The following is a 22,323-nucleotide window of genomic DNA, read 5'->3' as shown; positions in this document are numbered from 1 at the left end:
AGAGAGTCAAATATGGAAACTTAATTATCAATCCCTCTTGAATTACCCAGGAGATGGATGACAGACTGCGGTCTGAAATGAGAAAGTCAACAGAGCGAGGCACTGACGAAAAAATACAGGGGCCTGAAGCCACATCCCCTTCATCCCTCTGCCAGGCTTTCCACAACAGTGTCCATCATCTTGAGCAGCTCAGACAGCGGCTGGCGCAAGTTCAGTCAGCTGCCCAGGCTCTGGATCACTTCCTGACCACAGTGAGGGATGTCAGGGCTGAGATCCCAACCCTGCTGGCAAACCAGGACCCCAGCAGACAGCCAAATGAGGCAGATTGGGAGCAAGAGACACACTCTTGGCAGGCAGCAATGCAGCAGAGGTTGCAGACTGCCGCAAAACAATCTGATAGTGTTGACAGCACTTTAAAGGCAGTGGGGATGACTCTGACCATGGATGGAGCAGCAGTGATGTGCCAGGATGTGGTGACATCACTGTCACAGCAAGCCGTGACCGTAGAGAAAGAAGTGATGAGAGCCAAGAAGAGGGAGAGTAAAGAGGAGTTATTTCCAGTGGGAAGGGAGCATACGTCAGAGATACGTCAGACAAACACCGGGGATGATTCAACACATCAGGGGGCAGCACGGGAGCATGAGTATCCCACTCCAAGTAGGACGGAAGAGGAGGTAGGGTTGGTGGCCAAAAGGAGTAGGCTGGAAGGAGATGATGATGTTATAACGTCACAAAGGGAGGAAGAGCACAAGGCTCAAACACGGACGTCTGACGGGGATGTCTTAAAAGCTGAGGACCAGAGAAGAAGAAGAAGCAGCCAGGATAAGAAAGAGGAAGAAGAGAAGGAGAGTTTTGTCCAGAGGAGAGTTGCCTTGTTAGGCACTCTGAAGGAGATCAGGGAAGCAGCTGAGCTGCTGAGGTTACAGGAGCCCACCCTGCCTGCTCTGCAGCACAGGTACAACACTGATCTGGGCCCAAAAACAAAAAGCCTTAGTGTTTATTAGACTTCAGTCCATCGTATTAACGCTGTGAATCATGATTTCTCTCTTAACTTAAAAGCTGTGTAGAAGAAAAGTTGTGTAGATCTCATATATACAACAGATATATTTCTGTATCTGCTTGTTGCAAGATGCGTAAAGATGCCGTGTTTTTTTAAAGCTGCACCACAACATAGAATTATTATTATAATTATCAGTATTATATTAAATACTATTTTTGTATTGTATATTATTTTATTTTTCCAGCACTTTCTGACTGATGTGCAAAGACAATACTAATGGTAAAAAAGGTCAAACACAAGTACACTGATGATAGTTTCCTCTCCTGCAGGACACGTGCATTGACAGAGCTGGAGAGTCATCTTGCCGGCCACCTCGCTGAGCTGCAGCACATACGAGATGAATCCTCACAATCAGGAATCCCTGATGTGAGTCAAACCAGAGAGGGGGAGGACGCCTGGGAGCAGGCGACAAAAGCTGTAACTGAACGGTAAAGGGAGCAGTGTTAGTCCTTTTTACGATTTACTTCTATGTTGAATTTGAGTGCTTTATTGAGTTTGGCGCATGTGCGTGTTGTGTTATGGATCACATGCAGGCTGGAGCAGTGTTACGACCTAACAGAGCTGCTGAAGAGGTTTCAGAGCATTCGTGGGGAGTTGAGTGGGACACTGCAGAGGGCAGAAAGCACCATCCGTGAACAAGCCTCCTACATGGGGAAAGACAACCTGCAGAGACTGCACACCAAGGTACCGTCTACGACACTGTTTAATTGAGGTGATTAAGGAAGAGATTTGTTTTTTAAGTATACTTCCTAATGAAGGTCAGTCAACATAGACCAAATCATTTGTGTGTCACTGGTAAATCATTGGCTCTGGTTCTTCGTCTGTTTGGTGTGTTTTATATAAATTGTGTGTGTGTGTGTGTGTGTGTGTGTGTTTGGTTACACAGGTCCAGGAAACAAAAGCAGAGCTGAATGGTCTCGGGGACCACATAGAGGAGGTCCGCAGTGTCTGCAGGAAGCTTCACACGCATCTGTGTCAGATCCCAGAATGCGTCGCCATCCCATTTGAGGACGAAGCGGATGCTCTCATGGACCGCTGGCTGGACGTGAGTCACTTTAAAGTTCCAACTCGCCATTTTTCACAAAACTTTATACATTTGCTTATTATTTACTACTTACCATTATTGGTTCCTATGTCGGTAAATTCTTTTTTTGTTTGCTTTTACAATGAGCAAATACGACATTTCAATTTTTTTCTTTTTGCATCACAGAATATTTTAGTTTTGCCTTTTTGTAAAATAAAATCTTATTTTTTCTTTGCTAAATTGCATACATACTGCCATCCTTGCTCTGCTGTTTACGTATGGGCTTTCAAAAACGTCTATCAGGGAAGAAACATGTTTGTCAAACCTCTCATTGTAATTCAGTTTTAGAAAAATAGTTTTTTAGCTGATATCTTTCTGCTTTTCTTGCAGATTGTACAGAGTCTTACATACTGTTATCAAAGCAGGATTTGCTAGGCAAATAGTATTTACCCGTGTGTTTCATGTGTTGCTGCTCCCATATGTAAACTAAAGCATCGTATAGTAGATCATTACTATTGAAAATGTCAATTTTCTAAGGTTTTACTCTGAGTTTGGTTGTACGTTGTAAGATGAGTGCCAGCATTCATTGCAACTCAAATCCTTGCAGATATCAGAAAGAACAGATTCCCACCTAGAAAACCTACACCTTGGCCTGACTCTGTGGGATGGCATCATCCAGCTGGGAGCAGAGGTAGAGAGCTGGACCGCTAATAAACTAGCAGTATTTGCTCAGTCTCCGTCCTTCCAGACAGAAGAAGACATCAGGGCCTTGCAGGTAAAACTACCTTCCCGTTTCATTCTGAAATGACACACAGGTTCGGACCTGTCTGCTTTGTCTCATTGGAAGTTTAATGTTCTATACATTTCTAAAGTTGCTTTGAACAATGATCATCTCCCTGTACATGCCTCCAGAATGAGATTGTGACCCAAGAAGAGAATATGGAGTGTTTCCACCGAAGAGTCGCTGAGATTCAGGCCCTGCTTCAAAGCAAAGAGCCCCCTCTGGAGCTGCAGGTACGGCGTGATGCTTTTGTGTTGAGGATGCGAGTGTTTCAGGCTGAAATGTCGCTGACAGATGCAGTTGATCTGACCGTTCTCTTGATTGATTTTTGTTTTGTCTAGGTTGTGGAGACCCAGATAAGGAAGAAGATGAAGCAGCTGAAGGAGCTTGTTTCTGAAGCTGAGGACGTTTACAGGCAGATGGTGGCTGCTAAAGGACAAATTACTGCCAGGATGGCTGAATGCTTCAACTCCCTCCAGAAGATTCAGGACTCCCTTCTCACTCTCAGTGCTTCAGACATTGCAACAGTTCTTGCAAAACTGAAGGTAAAAATGTATTTAGTTTTTATGTGTCGCAACGTGTTCTACACACTTGTACAATGTTCTGAGAAACTTTTATTTTGATATTACCCTTTAAATGCTCACTTAGTGTACTATCAAAATAATCTGAGAGAAGCTATAATTGATATGATTTTAAATTTCAACACATAGTGGCTCTAAAGTCTGACAACGAAGCTAGTGTTTGAGCAGACATTGATTGCTGAAGCTTTAAAATGCTAAACACTAACCGTAACGTATGTTTCTCTAAAGGATCTACTTTTTGAGCTCAAGACGCAGGATGAGCAGGCAGAGAGTCTGCTGGAGGATCTGCGTGTTATGGCCTCCATAGCGAGGCCAGACAGCCTGCAGAGTTTGTCTGCGGATGGGATTCGGCTGCAGGATAAAGTCAGAAACACCCACCAGCTTTTCTCTGAGGTGGAAGAGCAGACTCAGAGGAATATCCAGGCTCTCGACAGGTAACAAGTTCAAGTGGATCATGTGTCAATTCAACAGTCACGTTATATGCACCGAAATATTGATTAATGTCTCTTCTTAACCATGTAGCATGCATACAAATATTTAACATAACGAGCATTAGAGCGTTGCTAGGCAGGTATTTCTGGAGCTTGTTCAGATGCTTCCTCTGTGTTTTTTTCATCTAATAGCCTCGCAAGTTATTTTAAGTCCCATGTTTCATGGTTTATTGTCATTGTACAACAGGGTTGCATACAAAAAAAACTATATTGTATGAGATCACATCCCATGCCGGTTTGTAATGTTTCCAGTATGATGCTCTCTACAGCTTCTCTGTAAAAGTTAACGAGAACGTGGCACGGGACTTTTGACGTCTCCTTAAGTAATACAGCCATTTAGGAACTTTCTTCTCCAGAATGGAGATATGTGATGACCGTGTCAGGTTTTTTGTGATGCTGATTCCTAGAAACCATTCACTTGCTCCACCTCAGCTCCTTTGATGTAGACAGGGATGTTTGTCATAGCCTCCTTTTTTCTAAAATCCACAATGAGCTCCTTGGTTTTTACTGACGTTGAGCAGTAGGTTGTTCTCTGAGCACCACTCTGCAAGATCGTTGATTTCCTCTCTATTTAAAACCTCATAGTTGTTTTATAATCCTGAGGACGGTAGTGTAATCTGTGTTACTGAATATTTGCGGTAGCTGGATGGCGTATGAGAGATTGACTCAAAATAAACTGCGGTGCTCATGTTCTTTGTAATTAAGGAATATGTCACTCAATGCGAAGGTGTGGCTCATTTTTGTGTTTTTAAGTTTTTGGATAACAATGAAGGACTAAGGCACAGAGGAATACGATATGAAAATAAGACAGCGGGACGAGTTCAACTTGTTTTTCTGAAGTCTTTACTCTGCAGCAGACCCTTTTATCACCATGTCACTTTAAGCTACAGTGTAGAGTGCACACAGTACATATGAGTCTGTGTCGTGCCTGCACTTATACTGAATGTGTTTTGTAGGCTGCAAAGCGAAGGTGAGCACTTGGAACAATGGTTGCAAGGCGTTGAGGGAAAAGCAGCAAAGGAGGATGATCTTAGTCTCCTGCAAGAGGAAGCACTTCAACAAAGGTAAACTGTTTTCTGATTTCAGATCTATGCCTTCTAGCTCTGTGTGGGATTTAGCAAGTCTTGTCCAAAGGTCTGGAGGTCTAGACTCTTATCAGGCTGTGTGCACTCTTATATTGTATATATTTAGTTTGTAGTGGGCTACAGTTGATATTATCACTAAGCGATAGTAACATCTTCCAAAAGATCGCAAAAATAAAAGGACAGGATGTAGATGCAAATATGATCAGTTAGACCCAGAAGGTCAAAGAAAGTAGTAGAAACTAAAATGTAACGTAGCACACTTAAACAGCCTGCAGTAGTTCAGTGTTGGGATTTGTGATGAGTCAGGATTGATGGAAGTTGTAAAGCCTGTTATTCCATGTAGACGACTGACTCATCCACAACTACATGACTGTTTATTGTCACACAAAAGACTGTAAAGTTTGTAGATCGAGGGTATAATTAATTAATTAAATTAATAATTAGACACAACTTATAATTGATCCCACTTTTTTAATTTAGCATAATCATGTAACCCTGATTAAACACATTGTTTGGAGAGATAAGCAGCAGTACAGCTTTGAGTGTCTACTTAAAAGTTGGCTGTTGCAGAGACTCCCTCGTCCTAAACACATTATTTTATTATGAAACTTTGTTCATCATTAGTCTGTGAATTTCTTATCTTGTTTTCTTCTTGTACACCGTGAAACAGCTGCACGTTATGACCTTCTTTTCTCTCTTTACTTATTTAACATGCAGATTGTTAATCTTTTTTTTGTGTGAATAACTGAGCATCAACGTTGCCCATGTTTTTTTCCCCCTGCAGGGTAAGAACAGAAGCCCTGGATCAGCTCGTGTCATCCTTACGAAGCAGCACATTTAAGCAGTCTGCTCTGCTGGAGGAGAGCAGCAAACTGTTGAAACGATACCATAACTTTCAAACCAACGTGCTGCGTGGCTCCGCGGAGAAGCAGAGCTCTCTGAGCAGGGACTTCGAGGTGTTTCAGACCCTTTCAAAGTCCACTCGATCCTGGGTTGGAGATCTGAGACAAACTCTTGACTCTCCACTTGGGGAAAACCTCGGCATCCAGAGTCCCGCAGAGCAGCGGCTTCACCATGCTCGAGTAAGAAAGCATCACCCTCCATATCTCCTTAACTCCTTAAGTCTGCCTCACCTGTGTGGGCATTCTACAATAAGCAAAATGTATATATGTTATAATAGACTTATATGTTATAATAATTACAATTATAAAAGTATTTTTTATACTGGGTTCTCATGTAGTTTTAAAATGACAGATGTGTTTTATGTCATACAAGGGTGTGGCCACAGGGATTTCTTGTTTCTTTAATCTACATGTGTTTCTACTTGTATAATAAGGTGCGTCCATTGTACGTCTTCATCAACAACACGCTCTTCAGTCCCTGCAGTGAGAGACTGGTGCGATGGCAGTCTAGAGTGTCAAATAACTAATTTGTGGAAAAAAAATGATTTCAGGCTGAAGCAAATATGGCGGCAGAGGGGGAGGCTCGCCTCGAAGAGCTCAGAGTTACTGGAAATCGTCTGAGCCACAGACTGTGTGATGGCGACGGGCTGAAACAGGACATTCAGGGAAGCATTCAGAAAACAGAGGAGCAGTGGAGGGACCTTCTCCAGTCGGCCCAGTCTTATCACAGGTGAGTGGAGCCAGATAAAACCTTTTTTGAGACAGGCTTGTTTTACACCCTGACGTATTGTGCTGAAGTGAAGCTGTGCCTGGACATGAAGGACTTGTTGAGTCCTCACCTATCCGTTTACTAAGATTTCGAGGGAAATGGAAGCACATAATGCACACATCCCTTCAGCTAAGTTTTTCTTTTCGACACTTTCCCAACTCATCCACTAGTTCTGCTTTGCCTGAGAGACAGCTTTTGCTCTCTTTTTACCTCTGAAATTCTTCTACCAGTCTCCTCCTGTCAACCGCTGATGCTTTATTCCACGTACAGTAGGCTGTGGTATGATTAATCCAAAACCCCTGACACCCATGCTTTACCTGCCTTACAAAATCCCTGTGTCTAAGTGCTGCCGGAGCCTGTAAAACTGCCTCCCTTGGGTTCCACTTCCTCCCTGCTGAGACTGTTGCCTCTGTTCTCCGTATGCTATATCTCTAGACACTTACAGTCTCTTGCTTTTGCACATTTAAACTCTCTCAAGCTGGTGAGGTAGGGAGCTCCAAGATACCTTTTCCATACAGGGCAGAGTTCTGCACAGGTCTGATTGTCAAGACCTTCACACGCTCCAGCATTGCGCCCCGCCACCCGCACATACTGTACGACCAATCAGTTTCGCCACTGAATCCGACCTGTCGACACGACCCGAAACCACAAATCCTATAATAACCATGCGCTGTCCAAATAATTTGTCTAGGCTGCACATTTTAAGTGATCATTTTGGCCATTTCATACGTGTGATACTTTAATACTGTCATTTTAGTATGACGTGCATATCAAGAGTTGCATTATATCACCTGCCTAAACCTTCTGTACACTGTTCTATGTCCATAAAAAACAACTCCTACTTGAAAGCACTCCCTTTATAACAGAATACACCTTGATTTCTCTGGCATAACCTTCATCGCAGCCCACTTAGTTTGTGTTCAACTTGACAGCCTTTTGGTACATGATGCTGCTGTTGTGATGTTTGTCATGTCATCCATGTAAGCCCTTATGGGTGGTAAGCGCTGCCCCCTCTGAAGCCTCTGTTTTAGTATTGCATGAATTCTGAGTGGTCTCTTTGTTTTTCTTGGTGCTTCAGGGTTCCACAAGCTGATCCAGACCTCACCTCCTCCTACCTGGACCGAAGACAGCAGGCCAGCTGCAGAGTGGAGGAGCTGCAACAGAGAACTGCTCAGCTCCCTACTTCATTCCCCTGGCCCGGCTCGTCCGAGCGCAGACAAATCTGCCATCTAGCCCGTCAACTGCAGGATGAGGCTGAATCCTTGAAATTAACTCTTACCAGCCTGGCTGAACAAAGGAGGGAGATGGCTGAAGGAACCAGCGACGCCATCTGGAAAGATCCGTCCTTGGCTGAGCTGGAGACCTGCTGTTCATCACTCATGGATGAGCTGAAGGTAAAACTTTTCCTATAGTACAGTTATTCCCTACCAGGGGTACTCACACACCAGGGCGTACTTCTGCAGTTGCAAGGGGTAAATGGAACGTCGAATCACATTTGAACATGACAGGTTGGGTGGATGAACGGATGCTCTGGCTGATCCAATGGGATGAAGGAACCGCCGGATTCATATAATCACAATAAGTCTGTGAAATGATTTATGAGCCGTCTGACTGTGCCTTGGTGTGCTTGAAATGTCCACAGGGAGTGTGTTCCAGCCTGGAGGAAGGTGTTTGTAATGAGGAACATTTTGGCCAGTCACTGCAGGGCTGCCGCCATAAATTGACATCCCTGCAGGAAAGGATGTCAGCCTGTCAAGCCCAGAAAGAAAGCTCAGCTGGACTCATCACTGATGCACCAGCTCTGGAGGTGAGGTCCATTAAGTAAACTGACCCAATGAATCAGGAACAAGCTTTTTTATGAAGAGGATGGAGACTTTCCCAACACTAAGCCACCATTATTGTATTTGTATTTATTTTCATCTGTCCCTCTCTCCACTTTCCAGGCTTTGCTACAAGAAGTAACCGACATAGAAAAAGAGCTTTTACAAATTGTAACACTCAAGGACTCCATCACAGCCAGCTCCACAGCCGAGGCCCAGGCCAGCCTCTCCCAGCAAGTCAGCAGCCTCCAAAACCAGAAGAGGGCACTAGACAGTAGCATCAGAGGAATTCTGGCACTGCTCACAGAAAACAGCAACCAGAGACTTCAACGAGTGAAGGGAGAGGTCACCTGTGTACAAACGGCTCTGAAAGACCTGGCTGAAAATCTGTGTGGGAACTCTGAAGTGTTGCCTGATATCAGTCAGCTCAAACAGCAGTGGTATACAATACAGGTATTTTTGAAAGATCCCTTTTAAGATGTTGCTTTCCCCCCCGAATAACAGTGTCTAGCAAGTTAACGGGGAAATATAGAAGCATCAAAAAAGTATTTTTCTCCCTCAGGACTGTGATACCAGGCTGACAGAGTTGGGTGCAAGAGTTTACGACCTGCAGAAGACTGGAGAGTCCAGCGGTACACAAGAAATTCCTCCTGCAGATGTCACTTTGACTGTTGATGCAGTTGCTAAAGACCTTGACAGGTATTGTACCTCATTCCTCATTTCAAAATAATTTAAAAAAGTATGCCACAGTAAGAAGGCAGTCCTCTTCTGCGGGATTATTTGGGTAATGAGAAGTTGATGGAAAAGTAATTTTGAATGGAATTATCTAAAAAATGATCTCTTTCTCTCTCTCTCACTCTCACTCTCACTCTCACTCTCACTCTCTCTCTCTCTCTCTGTGCAGCCTCACGTCCATTTTTCTAAAAAAGAAGCAGGCGTGTGCAGAAAACACAGCTAACAGAGTGGGACAGGTCATCAACCAGCTGCAGCATTGGAGACAAACAGCACAAGCTGAACTATCATCACCCAGCCAGGTAAAAATGTTCATACATTGTTCTATCAATCCATTTATTAAAACCCAGCATATTAACAAATATGCACATTCATCTAACAAGCTTAAGAACACTTTCTTCTGTGCCTTTTTATAAATCTTCAGTTATATTATTTGCAATAAACTGATGGCTGAACGGGATGGCTGGCCCTGCTATGTCAATAAAACACGGAGAAGGTCGGATTACAACACACAGGGAGAGCGACTTCATTCTCTGCGCATGTCGTCATTACCACTATATCTTTAGATAGCAAATAATTGGGGAATTCTTTGGGGACAGTTTGGCCATTTCATGGGATTTGTTGTCAATAAGAAAAATGTAGGATATGGCCAGCCTTATCCTTTATCCCTTATCCCTATAAACCACATTCATATTCTATAAATATGGTAAAATAAGATTGGTTCTCAATATTATTACTTTTATGTTCCACATGACATACAACAGTGTAGCCTGGAGGTCATAGAGAAATAAAATAAAAACTCATGCTCAATTTATGTCAGCCCATCATGCTGTTGTCTGTTGTTTCAAACCTGGCGAACAACAAGTTCAAGTGGGTAGTATCCACAAATGCAAAAAGAACAAGCCATCCAAACCCATCTTAGCCTGCACTTTGTGTTAATACCAAAACTAGTACATTTTGCTGTACCTGGCTTTAGACAAAAAAAACAATAATTTCTTACCCATTAGGACTTTCATGTCTTTTGAAGAGCTTTCCTTAAAACAGGTCCATCTTTAATCCAAAATAAAATTACAATCTGTCTAGGACATGGTGAACATAATAAACAGTGCTCACTGGGAGGATGGAGCTCATTTTGTCCAGCTTTGGCTTTACTAAAGATCATAAACATGTTGTGACTCATTTTTACATGAGCTTCACCGTCTGCTGCTGCCAAAACAACTGAAGGCTTAACTCCAATTCCTGTTTTTAGTGATGGTCTTAGTATGTTAATGTACAGTAATTATACTGATGTCTATGAAATATTATGACGACCATTTAGTTATGGCAAAATTAAAACAATACGTACATTTTCAGCTTTTATCTAACCATTGTATGATAAGGTTTGGGCTTCATTCTTAAGGGAAATATCTCAAGAACTTTAGGATTGATTACAATGACATTTTGTACAGACATTCGTGGTGCCCAGATGATGAATCCTAATGATTTTGGGTATACATTCATGTTGCTCACAGGACAAATGATGTAATATTGTTGAATTAAATTCTGAAATATAGATTATCTGCAAAAAGGTCTTTTTTGGAGTTAAAACATCTGTCTCTGCTCTCGTAGGCAGCTCTCGATGAGGGGTTGTGGCTTCAACGAGGGCTTCGTGAAGTGCTCACTGAACGAGATCTTCTTCTTAACTGTCTGGGAACAAAATTAACAAAGAAACTGGAGACAAGTGCTTCCGATGCTCTAAATGAAAGCACATCTGTCCTCGAAACCTTATCTAAATGCCTGGTGAGTTTCAGAATTGTAACATACACTTTTATAATGATGATGATGAAGAGATTCTGTGGTTAATAGTTTTGTTCAATTTAACAGGTTTCACAAATCAATCCATATCGTTGTGAAGTGGAGTTGGACAAAGATTTGCCAGGCAGAGTTGTTGAGGAAACTTTTAGAAGTGAAAGTGATGCTTCACCTGATAAAACTCTGGCCGCGTGTCCTCCTGCTTCTTCTTCTGCAATAAACAGCAAGGAAAACGATCAGAGTGACAACAAACCTAAAACCAAAGACACTTTGGAAACAACCAAAGAAGATGTCACTAATCAATTCTCCTGCGCAGGAATCCGAGATGATACTGGCACATTGGACACTGATAGCAATCCTTTAAGCAGTGGGCTTAGGACACTAACTGGAAATAACACTTTAATGTCAGACTCGCTTCCTACTCTCAACAAGAGTTTAATAGCTCGGCGAGAGAACACTGAACCATTGCAGGAAGACGCTGCCTCAACCCAGGACTCAAAACTGTCACTTAAAGACACAGACAATATGAAAGAAATCAATTCAGCACAATGTGTCACACCTCTGGTTAGATCCCCAGCAACAAAGCCTGACGATGTCCCCATTTCTACCACTGAAATTATGTCTCGACGTCTAGCAGCCCAATCGGAGACATTTAAAACAGTTTCTGATGCTCAAGAAAAGGAGAAATACTGTGAGGACATCAGTGTGAGGCCAAATAAAGTGTTCACAATAGTGTTGGACATGGAGACGCCCGAGTTCCAGCTACAGCACAATGTTGGAGCCAGCAGTCCAGATGTACTCAGATGTTCACAGGGGGCAAAGATTTGCGATGCACAGCTCACAGAAGTTTCAAGTATTCCTGAGAAGAAATGTGGAGTCTTTACAACATTATCGAGTCCTGAATCAGTACGTACAGAATTGGAGACGATAAAGTCTACAAGTGCCACATTTTTGTGCAAAGAAAAGTCAGAAAGCCATGAATTCATGCATAATGAGGTGTTGACTTCCTCCAAATCGTGTGGCCCTGTTGCTGGATGTCAGCTCACTGGTGCACATGCAGCAGAAACAACATTTCCGGATGTCAAACAAGAGGAGACGACAGATTTCTGTCACGCTGAAGAGCAAACAATGAGCTCAGTCTTGTGCACTGTGGAGGTAGATGCCTTAACTGCAACACAAACACCTGCTGGTGGCAATAAACAGCTCACTGTTGCTGACACTGCACAGAGTGCCGGACAGTTGCAGAAGGCAGAGGGAGAAAACACGGGAGAAGGAAGTGACCCTGAAAGCCTGGAGTCCAAACTTTCCAAAGTGCCAAAAAGACGAGTCAAAGCTACGCCGCTGTTTGAAGAGAGGGAATGGAAGGTGCCTGCATCGCTGGAGGACACTGAGGTGAAAAAGAGACAGGTAGATTTTCTATCCATCATCCCTGCATTAACCTTTTTTTCTCATTATTTTTCTAAGAATTTTGCTTTACTGTCGTTTAATGCAGTGGTTCCACACCTTTTTGGATTGTGACCCCTCAAAACAATGCCATGTCTTCTTGTGCCCTTTGTCACCTGTTGCTTTTGTCCACCACTAGTTCCACCAAAAAGTGATATTTCCACTTGTTCCTAGTGGCCTGAAGACTTCAAATTATGCAGTAGATCACAAAAACAACATAAGATTCAAAGTGTAGCTCAAATTAACTTGATCCTAACGGGGTGCCATTATGTCCTACTGCATTAGTAGTACATAGTGGAGACCTAACGGGAAATGAGAAGGCAGAGAGAGAGCAGGAGGACGTGCAACAAAGGTCCAAGCTGGACTCAAACAATGGAGATCCTGAAATATAACATGATAAAAAGACGTGCATTTTGAAAAGCGATATAATTGGTGGCTGCTCTCCAGACCAATGTTTGTTAGCCCTGCTGGCAGAAGGCCCAGACGTCCTTGCTTTCCAAAACGTCATATATGTAACTGGGTCTTCTGTGACATTTGCAAACCACTCTTCTTTCCTTCTCTTCCCTTCATGTCAGAAAGGGGCTGTTCAGTGAAAGTTTATGACATTTTGTAAGTGTCATTCAAAATTCAGTCCTAAATGTATCTAAAACGTAGTTGCTTTTATTCCTCCCACCATTTGGCATTTGAACGTCGTACTTTGGCCAAAGTCTCTTCATACAGTTTTGGCATTCATCTTTTTCCTGTTGTTCATGCAGTGGAAAGAAACATATTTTTCTAGTAACAGATAGATGAAATCTATGTTGCATATTGCCTTGTTTATTCCACAGAATGAATTAGAAATTGCAAAACAAAATGATGCAACACAGTATGCAACAAAACACAAAATTGCATGTTAAAAAGTGAAAACAGGACTCAGTAATATACTCCGTTAAACCCTCCGTCGCATCCAGGCATGTCTACCAAAAATGGAAAATTACACCAATTCAGAAAGGATCCTTCTGCTCAGTCTGCAGGAGCTCCCGTGACAGATCTTGAATAAAGAATAAAGATGATGAGGCAGGAATATGGGCAGCTGACAAAAGAAGTACCTACGTTCTCTGACAGGGAGGGGAAAAAACATTACGAGATAGTTGCCTGAAACAGAGAAAAGAAACACTAATTAGTACATTATTAATGTTAATACTTAAGTAAGTAGCCTCCTGCTAATGTGGTCATTATCTACACTGACAGCACAGTACTTTGGTAGCACCTGAGTCCTTTTCTTTGGCATTTCTTTCATCAGGGGACCACTATACGCTTAGGATGCTTGTAACAAAGTAAATTTGCCAGAATGTATTCAGTCATTAGATGTGTCTTTGATAAGTACTAGCCACAGTGCTCAAAAGAATTTTAGGAATTTCTCACTAAGACAACTTGTAATTTTTTGTGAGTTATTACAGCGCTCCTCCTCGCTGTAAACGGCCGACATTTGTTTCCAAGGAGTGTCCTAAAATGTACCAAAATGTTTGTATACTATAAATGTCCTGACCCTAATGTGACTGCTGATTCAATTTATTGAAGTGTGCTGCACTGGGGGAAGTCAGAAAGTTGTGTAAACAAGTGTGTACAAACAACAGATTAGAGTGATCATAATCCAGGAGACGGTTACAGTACAATTTAGAATAGAAATAAAAATTACAGATATTTTTGGTGTGGTTATGCACTTAAATGTTGACACCACTTTTGAGACAGAGATATTTGACTGAAGATATATATTTTTTTTTTCCCCCAAAGAAAATCAGGAACCTGCTGTGCCTTTTCAAATCCTCTTCCCGCTCTACCTGCACTCTGCTCTAAGACACACCTTGGTCATGGCCGAACTATTTCCCAAGGGAACTCCCCTGTAACCTAGCAGTTAATGTCGTGTTTTGGTGTTTGTCTTGTCTAACCGTGTTATAACAGATCACTTATTTTTTTAGAGAAGCAAGGGAGGAAGCACTTCATAGATGAATAGACTAAGTCCTTCTCCCTCAGGGCAGACTGCTCCCCACTCAGGCACATTCCTGTGTTCACTGTACTGACTCGCCGGGCCACAGGCAACATAGTAATTTTTACCACTGTGGAGCAGGAAAAGAACAGGAAACTGTTATTATCTGTGGACAAACACAGGAGAAAAGGAGGCTAAACTGTGACACCACCCTTGTCTCCTGTGTATGTAGCATCAGACCCAAGAAAGCATGGAGGCTGAGAGGACAGCGGCGGGTTTGGCACCTGATCTGCCGGCTGGGGAGGCGATAGGTGGATCACCGGAGTACTACGAACACAAGTCCACCATGCAGGATGTTTTGTCTGAGATCCAGAGCTTGGTGGAAAGCAGTAACATTATAAATGTGAGTATCAACTGGTTTTGATTTTTTTTAAATGACTTTGTGCATCTCTGTTAGATCTACTGTAGACTTGCTTTGTTGCAAAACATGTGTCTGTGGGTTAAAACACTGATTTATAAAAGTCTAAACTTCAGAGTTTGTACAAAAGGTTACATTCTGAACTAATCTTAGGATTTGAGGGGAGCGGCTGTGGCTCAAGGAGTAGAGCGGGTCTTCCTGTAATCACAAGAAAGGCGTTTTAATCCCCGGCTCCTCCTGTCCGCATGTCAAAGTGTCCTTGAGTGAAACTCTGGAACCCAAAGTTGCTGCACTACTCCTTAAATGCTTAAGATGTGTTATAAGCAGAGGTCAAATTTCATATATATGATGATTAATAAAGGTTTTTATGTTGTTGTTTTTTTATTTTACTAGAGGGTATTTATTGTTCGTGACACTGTTTCCTGTAATTGCACACAGTATGTTTAACAAGTGTCCAAAAAGGGGAGGAAGTCAATTCTAATGGCATTCAACAGAGGAATAAGAGCAGCAGCGTTGTGATTGATGTTTGTGTATATTCCCATGATGCTGCTGACAGGAAGGTACACAGGATGGACCTTTGAGATGTAAAGATTTCCTGCAGGTTCATTAGTGGGTCTAATTACTCTCAGTATACAGTCTGTGACTTACACTGACACAGTTTGACTCTTATTTTTATGCCAAGTATGATATTGTGTAATTTCATGTCGACATGTAAAAGCCAAAGAATGAAGAACATTAGAGGATGTAAACCAAGCCAACTAGGCTTGAAAGAAATTGACACAACTTTAGTAAACAATCATTTCAATATTTTTTTATCAATAATACCAAGCATCCCCTCGTCCCATACTCTCAAATGTGAGGATTTACTCTTTTTCTTTCTCTTATGTGATATTAAATCAATACTTTTAAGGTGTTGGACTGTTGGTCAGACGTCAGCTCCGGCTGTAGTAAATTGCAACAGGCATTTTTTTTCGTTTTAACAGCTTCTTATTTCATTCTTGTGTTTGTTATCATAGCGGACACCACACATTGATTTGAATTGGTACCTGAAGTCCTCTCCTGGTGAATCACAGATTCGATTGGTACGAACTGTCCAAAAAGTTCTGGCATGTCGTTATCAACCAGCACAACTCGATGTCACTGCAATGGCCAAACAACTGCAGGAGGCAGAGGTATACACTTCTGTTTACTTTTCTTTTCCTTGAATATAAAAATGTACTTGGCTGAGAATTACATTTTTGATGTAACTGACCTTTTCTCTAAAGGAAGTAAACTATACAGAAATGTACAGAAATGGCAAATCCTTTGATCTGATGTCTGTTCTGTCTACTGTAGGACCACCGGCGCTGTGTGCAGGAGCAAGTGGCTACTTTGAAAAGCATGAGTGGTGCCAGGATTCGTGATCCGGATGCCTTGAAAAGAGTTGAAGGAGAGTGGAGTGCTGCACTGCTGGATGCCTCTGCCACAGTGCAGGTCAAAGCAGCACAGCTGGATCAGGCCAAAGAGTATCACAAACGGATAAAGATCACCAGAGCTTTCCTGGAGGTTGTAGCAGAGGAGAAGGACAAGATGAGCTTGTGAGTAAATCTTTCATTTAAAAGTGAGGTTGTACTCTAGTTAAGAACAACCTAATAGTCTTTATTTGTGTACCTGATAAACAATAAACTCATATTCTTTTCTTTTCTTTCTAGAAGTACTTTGAGAAGCAGTGCTCTTCAAGCGGACAAACTCCGCCCCCTGCTGCAAACTATGGTACAGAAAAAAGACATGATGGAAGACCTCCTCCAGATAAGTAGCCAATTCTCGGTCCACTTGAGCGACGCTGAGAGTTCAGGTGCTCTTCTTGCCCAGCTCGGAGATGTCCAGGAGGAATGGAGGCTTTTAGAAGGAGGCATCAAAAGAGCTCTGCAACACGCCTCAAGCTCCGCCTCTCAATCCTCTCTTCTGATAAAAGAGGCCGAACAGCTTAAAGCCAAGCTTGACGCTCTTCGGCAATCCAACTTTCAAAGCCATGACAGCAAAGGCACTTTAGAACTTGTTTGCCTGACCACAGACCTAAAACTGTACAACCAGCTTTATCTGCACTTACAGTCCCAGACAGATGCACTTGTCCATTTCTCTCTGGGTCAGAAAGAAAAGGATGAGCTCAATCGTAGTCTTAAGGAACTTAGGTCCTTGCTAAATGTCACCAAGAGCAAGCTTGACACTTCCACATACAGCTGTGGCGGCATTCCTTCAGCTAAGATCAACAAGCAATTACAAGACCTGATCATATGGGCCAAGCAGGCAGAAATCCACATTTCTATTGGCAACAAATCAGCCCTTTTCCCAGAGGAGGCCCGTATTCAGATTGTTGAGATGAGGAAATTTCAGACAGATATTTGGTTTAGAAGATCCAAGATGCAAGTAGAAGTTGAGCAAATGAAAGCTGGAGTCTCTGATATGGAAAATGAGGAAAGTGACCAAATATTAAACACAATACAAGACCTGTATGAAGCCATTTCTGACAGCTTGGATCAGGTCCTTGACACCATGAAGAAAAATCTGCAGGAGAGGGAGAAACTGTTATGCCAGTTTAGTAGCATTGATGCCTGGCTAGCAGAAACGCGTGCTGAAAGAGACCCCTGCGCTCATGTTGACAATGTTTCAAAAGCTGATGTCAGAATGCTGGAGAGCGAGCTAAAAAGTCACAAATTAGCGGCAGTCGAGATAGAGGGTCAACTAAAACGGGTGGATGCAATGGCTGACAGTTGCGGGGAAATAGCTGTAAGGTCCAGTCCAGGAGAGAGCCGCTACCTTGTCAACAGACTGTCAGGCCTTTGGACAGAATTTGTCGGGTTGCTAGCTCACGAGAAAGCATCCAGCTGGGAATTGGAAGAGCTGATTCATGAGCTAACCACTTCCGATGAGGAGTTATCGACCATTGAGGCTAGCTTAAAACAAATTTCCACTGATTTGGCGCAGCAAAGGTTCCCTTTAACACAGGAAACCCTGTCAACAATTGCACATTTGAAGCACATGCTAATGGAACATCAGTGTCAAGTACAAGGGCTTAAGCACTGCCAGGAGGCAAAGCGAAGCTCCCTGCTGTCCACTATTGGGGAACTGCAAGACCAGTGCAAAGCTCTTAGTATTAATGCTGTTGCGCAAGACAAATATCTGCACCTGGGGAGACAACTGGAGGAATCTAGGGACCTTGCCAAAGAGCAAATCCAGCGTGCCAAAGATAAAACAATCAGCGTGGGTGAGAGGGTCTTGCTATGCCAATCACTCTTGGTTGAACTTCCTTTGGTGAAGACACAGTGTCAAGAAGTGGCAGACCAGTTGGAGGTCATAGCTCCGGAGTTGGAACCATCTGAGCTAAACCCGGAGAAGCAGAAGATTCACCGCACTGTGGAAATGTTAGTCTCCTGGGAGCATTCTGTCACAGATGATATCAAAAACCTAGAGGCCAAGCTTCTACTAGGCCTGCATTTTTCCTCCGAGCGTCTTGCCTTAATAGAGCTTTTACAAAGAACAAGAGTGGAGCTGGAGGGAGTGGAACCAGTACATCCAGATGAAAAAGCCATAGATATTGCACTAACAAGGAATTGGATTATTTGGAGACATATGGAGTCTGGAATGCGGGTGTTGGAAGGTCTGGGACGGAAAGAAAAAATGAACCTGAAGAACTACAAGGAACTGTACTCTCTCAGGGATGCAACCATGCAAGAGTGCCATTTACGAATGGTAAGCTTTAACGTTTGAATTAATCCAGCCTACTTTCGCGATTTTTTAAAACTTTGCCATTCATACTTTTGTGTGTTGTTTCTCTAAACTGTGCTCGATCATGTAACATGTATCCAACAGGAGGGTTTATGCCAGGCGAGAGAATCCTTGAAAGATTACGAGTGGGCTGCTCAGGGAGCAATAGGCTTCCTACATAATGCTGAAGCCACCTTCTTATCAGCTCCTGGAGGGTTTTTGGACTGTACTGAGGAACAAAGACAGACTCAGCAGGCTCTAGAAGCTCTTGAAAATGGATTTCAGGCTCACATCTGCCACCTTGGGGATCTGGTGCCCCAACAACCATGCCTGTCCCGCCCAAAGACTGAGCAGCTGCACATCAGCATCCTCAGTCAGTTGTTGGTGGGAAGAGCCATACTGGAGGCTCAAGCCCAGCTCAGGCTGGAGTCCTTGCAGAGGTACTGGCTGTTCTTACCTCATTGAAGTGCTTCTGTATGTTTCTCTGTTTAGTAAAACACCTAAAAGACTTGTTTCTCACAGGTGTGAAGTAAGACAACAGAGCCACGGGAAGTGCCATGAAGACATACGTCGGCGTCTCTCAGGGTTTGAAGCCAAGATTTCAGAATGTATGACAGAGCAAGTGACGTCGTTTGACAAATGTATTGCCCAACAAAATAGAGCTAAGGTAGGTTTGATGCAGCAGTATTGGATCTACTTGAACCTTGCATGTCACAGATTTTGACAATTTACAAATGTCAGCTTTTAAGTGATGCTAACGACATGGCTCTATGAATGGCAATGTCTGTTGGTCTTTGGTCATGAGTGAAATATCTCAACAACTTTTAGATGGATTACCATGATATTTGATGCAGAGATCCGTGGTGCTCAGATGATGAATCCTAAAGATTTTGGTGCCACCATGACATTAATTGGTTTTGAGTGAATTGTCTCTTTAATTATTGGATGGATTACAAAGTGATTTGATGTTCATGTCCCTCTCTAGATGGATTGTAATAAGATTGGTGATTCCTTCACTTTTCATTTGGTGTCATCATCAAGTCAAAACATCAATTTGCCCAATACAGTACTTTTCATGACAAACAAAACAAACTACATTTCCATCAGCATAAATCACACTTATAAGGTAATTAGCAAATGTTAGCATGGTAAACATTACCTTCTAAAAAAAATGGCATGTTAGCATTTTCATTTCCGGTGTGTTATGCGCTGCCATTAGTATTTACCTATCAAAGCACCCCCTAGTACAGCCTCACAGAGCCGCTAGCATGGCTGTAGACTTTTAGTCTTGTTTTTGCCTTTTTGCAGTACACCACCTATACCATTACATCACACGATTCAAACTTTAATCTGAGCTTCGTTTCATCACTGCATAAAGCTCCTGATGGAAGGTCTTCGCAGCCTTGCGGGTAAGCTAGAAGAACTGAGAGCTGGATGTCCGGTGCAGGGCTGTGGGGTTGGGAAGGACGGGGAGCTGGGCGCCCTCTGGAGGCGCTGGGTATCATTACGCCGAGCTCTCTGCCTCCTTATGGCACACACAGATCAGAGAGGAGAGGAATGGAAGGACATCACTACAAGTGTGAGTTTTACCAACAACAAATCCTTTTGCATCTTAACATGACCTAATGTACAATAACATGTATAAATTAATGCAAAATTAACATATGTGTTTCTGTAGTATTGTTGTCTGGCTTGCAAATGTGTGCAAGCTTACAGAACTGATGCGTTAAAAAGTAATACAGAGATATATTGAGGATTAAACTCCATTCTCTTTAGATGGAGCAGTGTTGCAGCTTTTTGGTCAGTCTTCAGTCTGAGGTTCCCGACTCCTCCACTGTGAGCTTCACTCAAGAGGAACCGCTGGAGCTTCTGGCTCAGGCTGAGATGCACCAGGCTTGGCTGGAGCAGGAGCAGCAGGTCTTAGCCTCCCTGGAGCATCGACTGGAGCACGCCCTGAGCTTATCTAGTTCCCAGGAGCCCATGAGCCCTGGACCTGTTGCCAAAACACTTGTGAAGATCCAAGAGAATGTCAGGAGGTGGGGTTTGTTTGATATACTTGTGCGAAGTGATTACTCATTAATGTCAGAGATGCTGAGGTGATACTGTTCTCCACAGCTTGAAAGAGAGAAACCTGCTGGTGGTAGCTGCAGCACAGGCAGAGGAGAAAGGCAGAGAGCAAGTCCAAGTGGAGATAGCAGAGTTGGAGGAACACATGTTCACCCTTCTTCCCTCACTGGAAGCCTGTTCAAATCCATGCAAACAACAGGTCAGGCTCCTTTTTTATGTCTAATAGTCCAAGCATGAAAATTGTGCAAGAAGGCATTTGAAGCGACATTTAGAAAAGAAAAGCATATGACATTTATACTTGAACAAAATAACAACAGACAAAAACTCAAGAGCGTCTTAAGGTATAATAATAAAAATAATGTTATGTATAAGATATGCTTCTTTTAATGTCAGGATCTGCTTAGAAGTCCTTCACAGCGTCAGTGAGAAATATAAATTGCGTTCTCAGTTGCAGCTGCAGACCACGTGTAGCTTCAATAATTCGATTAAAGACTGTAAATGGTCTTTTCAGGTCGACGTCGCTCTAAACTGTCTAATATGTGAGAAGTCAGCAGTACAGTAAATGGTTTACTGCCTGTCACCCTGTCTCAGAGCAGACTAAACGTGTGAGGCACTGCTGCAAGCTTACATTCAACCTTTAATTAGAAAATAAGTTAAACTAATTTGTAAAGAATTCATTTAGAGCTAAACTTTTGACCCGATCTTGCAGTCTCTCTCTCTCTTTCATATTTCCTGTCCTGATTTTATTTTTGTGGATTTCTACACTGACAGGAGCTCAGGAAGGATTTGTTGTCCTCCCAGAAAGCCAAACTCAAGTGTATCATGGACGGCGTGCAGAGCCGGTACCCTGAGATACCAGCTGATGTCAGCAGACGGTTACAAGAAGTTCAGCTGTCTCTACAAAGAGAAGAGGAGAAGGTTAATTGCAAACAGGAATCCATCCTTAATGTCTCATGACCTATTACCTATTAAAACCTCTTGCATTTTTCTAAATGTGTGTGTGTGGTCATTCTACAGCTCACGGAGAAGAGCAACCCAGTTCGGCAGCTGGCTAGTCAAGTGGCAGAGTTGGGTGCTGGCCTGGAGAAAGTGAAAGTGTTACTGGAGCGAAGGAGTCCGACGATCAATGAAGCTCAAAATGTGCTCAAGGTGGGAGTTCATGTTTGCTTGTGTGTCTGTGTGTGAAGGATCCATAAACCTGCTGATAAGCAGGAGTTGTAAATTTAAACTTGTTTCCGTATTCTTACTTGAATGTCTTGCTCGTTTGTTTTTATCTGAATTTATTTATCTTTTAAATCAGGCACCAATTGATAAAATATATCACTTTTTTGTTTGTTTTTGTTTTTTTTACCACTTTTGTGTTTCATGTTTACTTTTAACAATTAGCACAACTGAGTTTGAGGTAAAACTCTGATGTTTGTTCACAGCTGCCAGCCACTAATATTACCCTTTACTAGCTATGTTAGCTAATGTGCAAATGTATGCAGGCTATAAGAAAAAACTAAAGTGTCGCAAGCTTGTAAAAAACTAAGTAATAACACAAAAGGTCAGATTATCAGTGTCTAAAATATCACTTTCCATTAAAAAGTAGAACACGACTAAACCGGGAACAAATCAACTGAAACAGCCACTACTTCTTAAGAGCTGAT

General features: G+C 42.6%; 1 protein-coding gene across 1 annotated transcript in view; it reads left to right on the top strand.

The window, feature by feature from the left end:
- Nucleotides 1-22,323, top strand: part of syne2a (spectrin repeat containing, nuclear envelope 2a) — a 79,568-nt gene that overhangs the window by 15,785 nt on the left and 41,460 nt on the right. Inside the window, exons 31-59 of the mRNA XM_076084240.1 lie at nucleotides 51-955; nucleotides 1,330-1,488; nucleotides 1,594-1,744; nucleotides 1,947-2,105; nucleotides 2,692-2,859; nucleotides 2,997-3,098; nucleotides 3,207-3,410; nucleotides 3,675-3,880; nucleotides 4,894-5,001; nucleotides 5,807-6,104; nucleotides 6,476-6,654; nucleotides 7,772-8,087; nucleotides 8,336-8,500; nucleotides 8,637-8,966; nucleotides 9,076-9,212; nucleotides 9,418-9,547; nucleotides 10,854-11,024; nucleotides 11,109-12,443; nucleotides 14,678-14,848; nucleotides 15,880-16,035; nucleotides 16,199-16,440; nucleotides 16,555-18,592; nucleotides 18,713-19,047; nucleotides 19,130-19,274; nucleotides 19,986-20,186; nucleotides 20,384-20,643; nucleotides 20,723-20,873; nucleotides 21,446-21,592; nucleotides 21,692-21,823. Coding sequence (XP_075940355.1) covers nucleotides 51-955; nucleotides 1,330-1,488; nucleotides 1,594-1,744; nucleotides 1,947-2,105; nucleotides 2,692-2,859; nucleotides 2,997-3,098; nucleotides 3,207-3,410; nucleotides 3,675-3,880; nucleotides 4,894-5,001; nucleotides 5,807-6,104; nucleotides 6,476-6,654; nucleotides 7,772-8,087; nucleotides 8,336-8,500; nucleotides 8,637-8,966; nucleotides 9,076-9,212; nucleotides 9,418-9,547; nucleotides 10,854-11,024; nucleotides 11,109-12,443; nucleotides 14,678-14,848; nucleotides 15,880-16,035; nucleotides 16,199-16,440; nucleotides 16,555-18,592; nucleotides 18,713-19,047; nucleotides 19,130-19,274; nucleotides 19,986-20,186; nucleotides 20,384-20,643; nucleotides 20,723-20,873; nucleotides 21,446-21,592; nucleotides 21,692-21,823 — 9,201 coding nt within the window. The remainder of the gene's footprint in view (nucleotides 1-50; nucleotides 956-1,329; nucleotides 1,489-1,593; nucleotides 1,745-1,946; nucleotides 2,106-2,691; nucleotides 2,860-2,996; nucleotides 3,099-3,206; nucleotides 3,411-3,674; nucleotides 3,881-4,893; nucleotides 5,002-5,806; nucleotides 6,105-6,475; nucleotides 6,655-7,771; nucleotides 8,088-8,335; nucleotides 8,501-8,636; nucleotides 8,967-9,075; nucleotides 9,213-9,417; nucleotides 9,548-10,853; nucleotides 11,025-11,108; nucleotides 12,444-14,677; nucleotides 14,849-15,879; nucleotides 16,036-16,198; nucleotides 16,441-16,554; nucleotides 18,593-18,712; nucleotides 19,048-19,129; nucleotides 19,275-19,985; nucleotides 20,187-20,383; nucleotides 20,644-20,722; nucleotides 20,874-21,445; nucleotides 21,593-21,691; nucleotides 21,824-22,323) is intronic.

Source organism: Anarhichas minor, unplaced genomic scaffold (genome assembly GCF_050575085.1).
Source record: "Anarhichas minor isolate MPS153535 unplaced genomic scaffold, ASM5057508v1 ptg000136l, whole genome shotgun sequence".
Lineage (NCBI taxonomy): Eukaryota > Metazoa > Chordata > Actinopteri > Perciformes > Anarhichadidae > Anarhichas > Anarhichas minor.
Note: the sequence above shows the minus strand (reverse complement) of the source record. Positions and strands in the feature narration are given on the sequence as shown.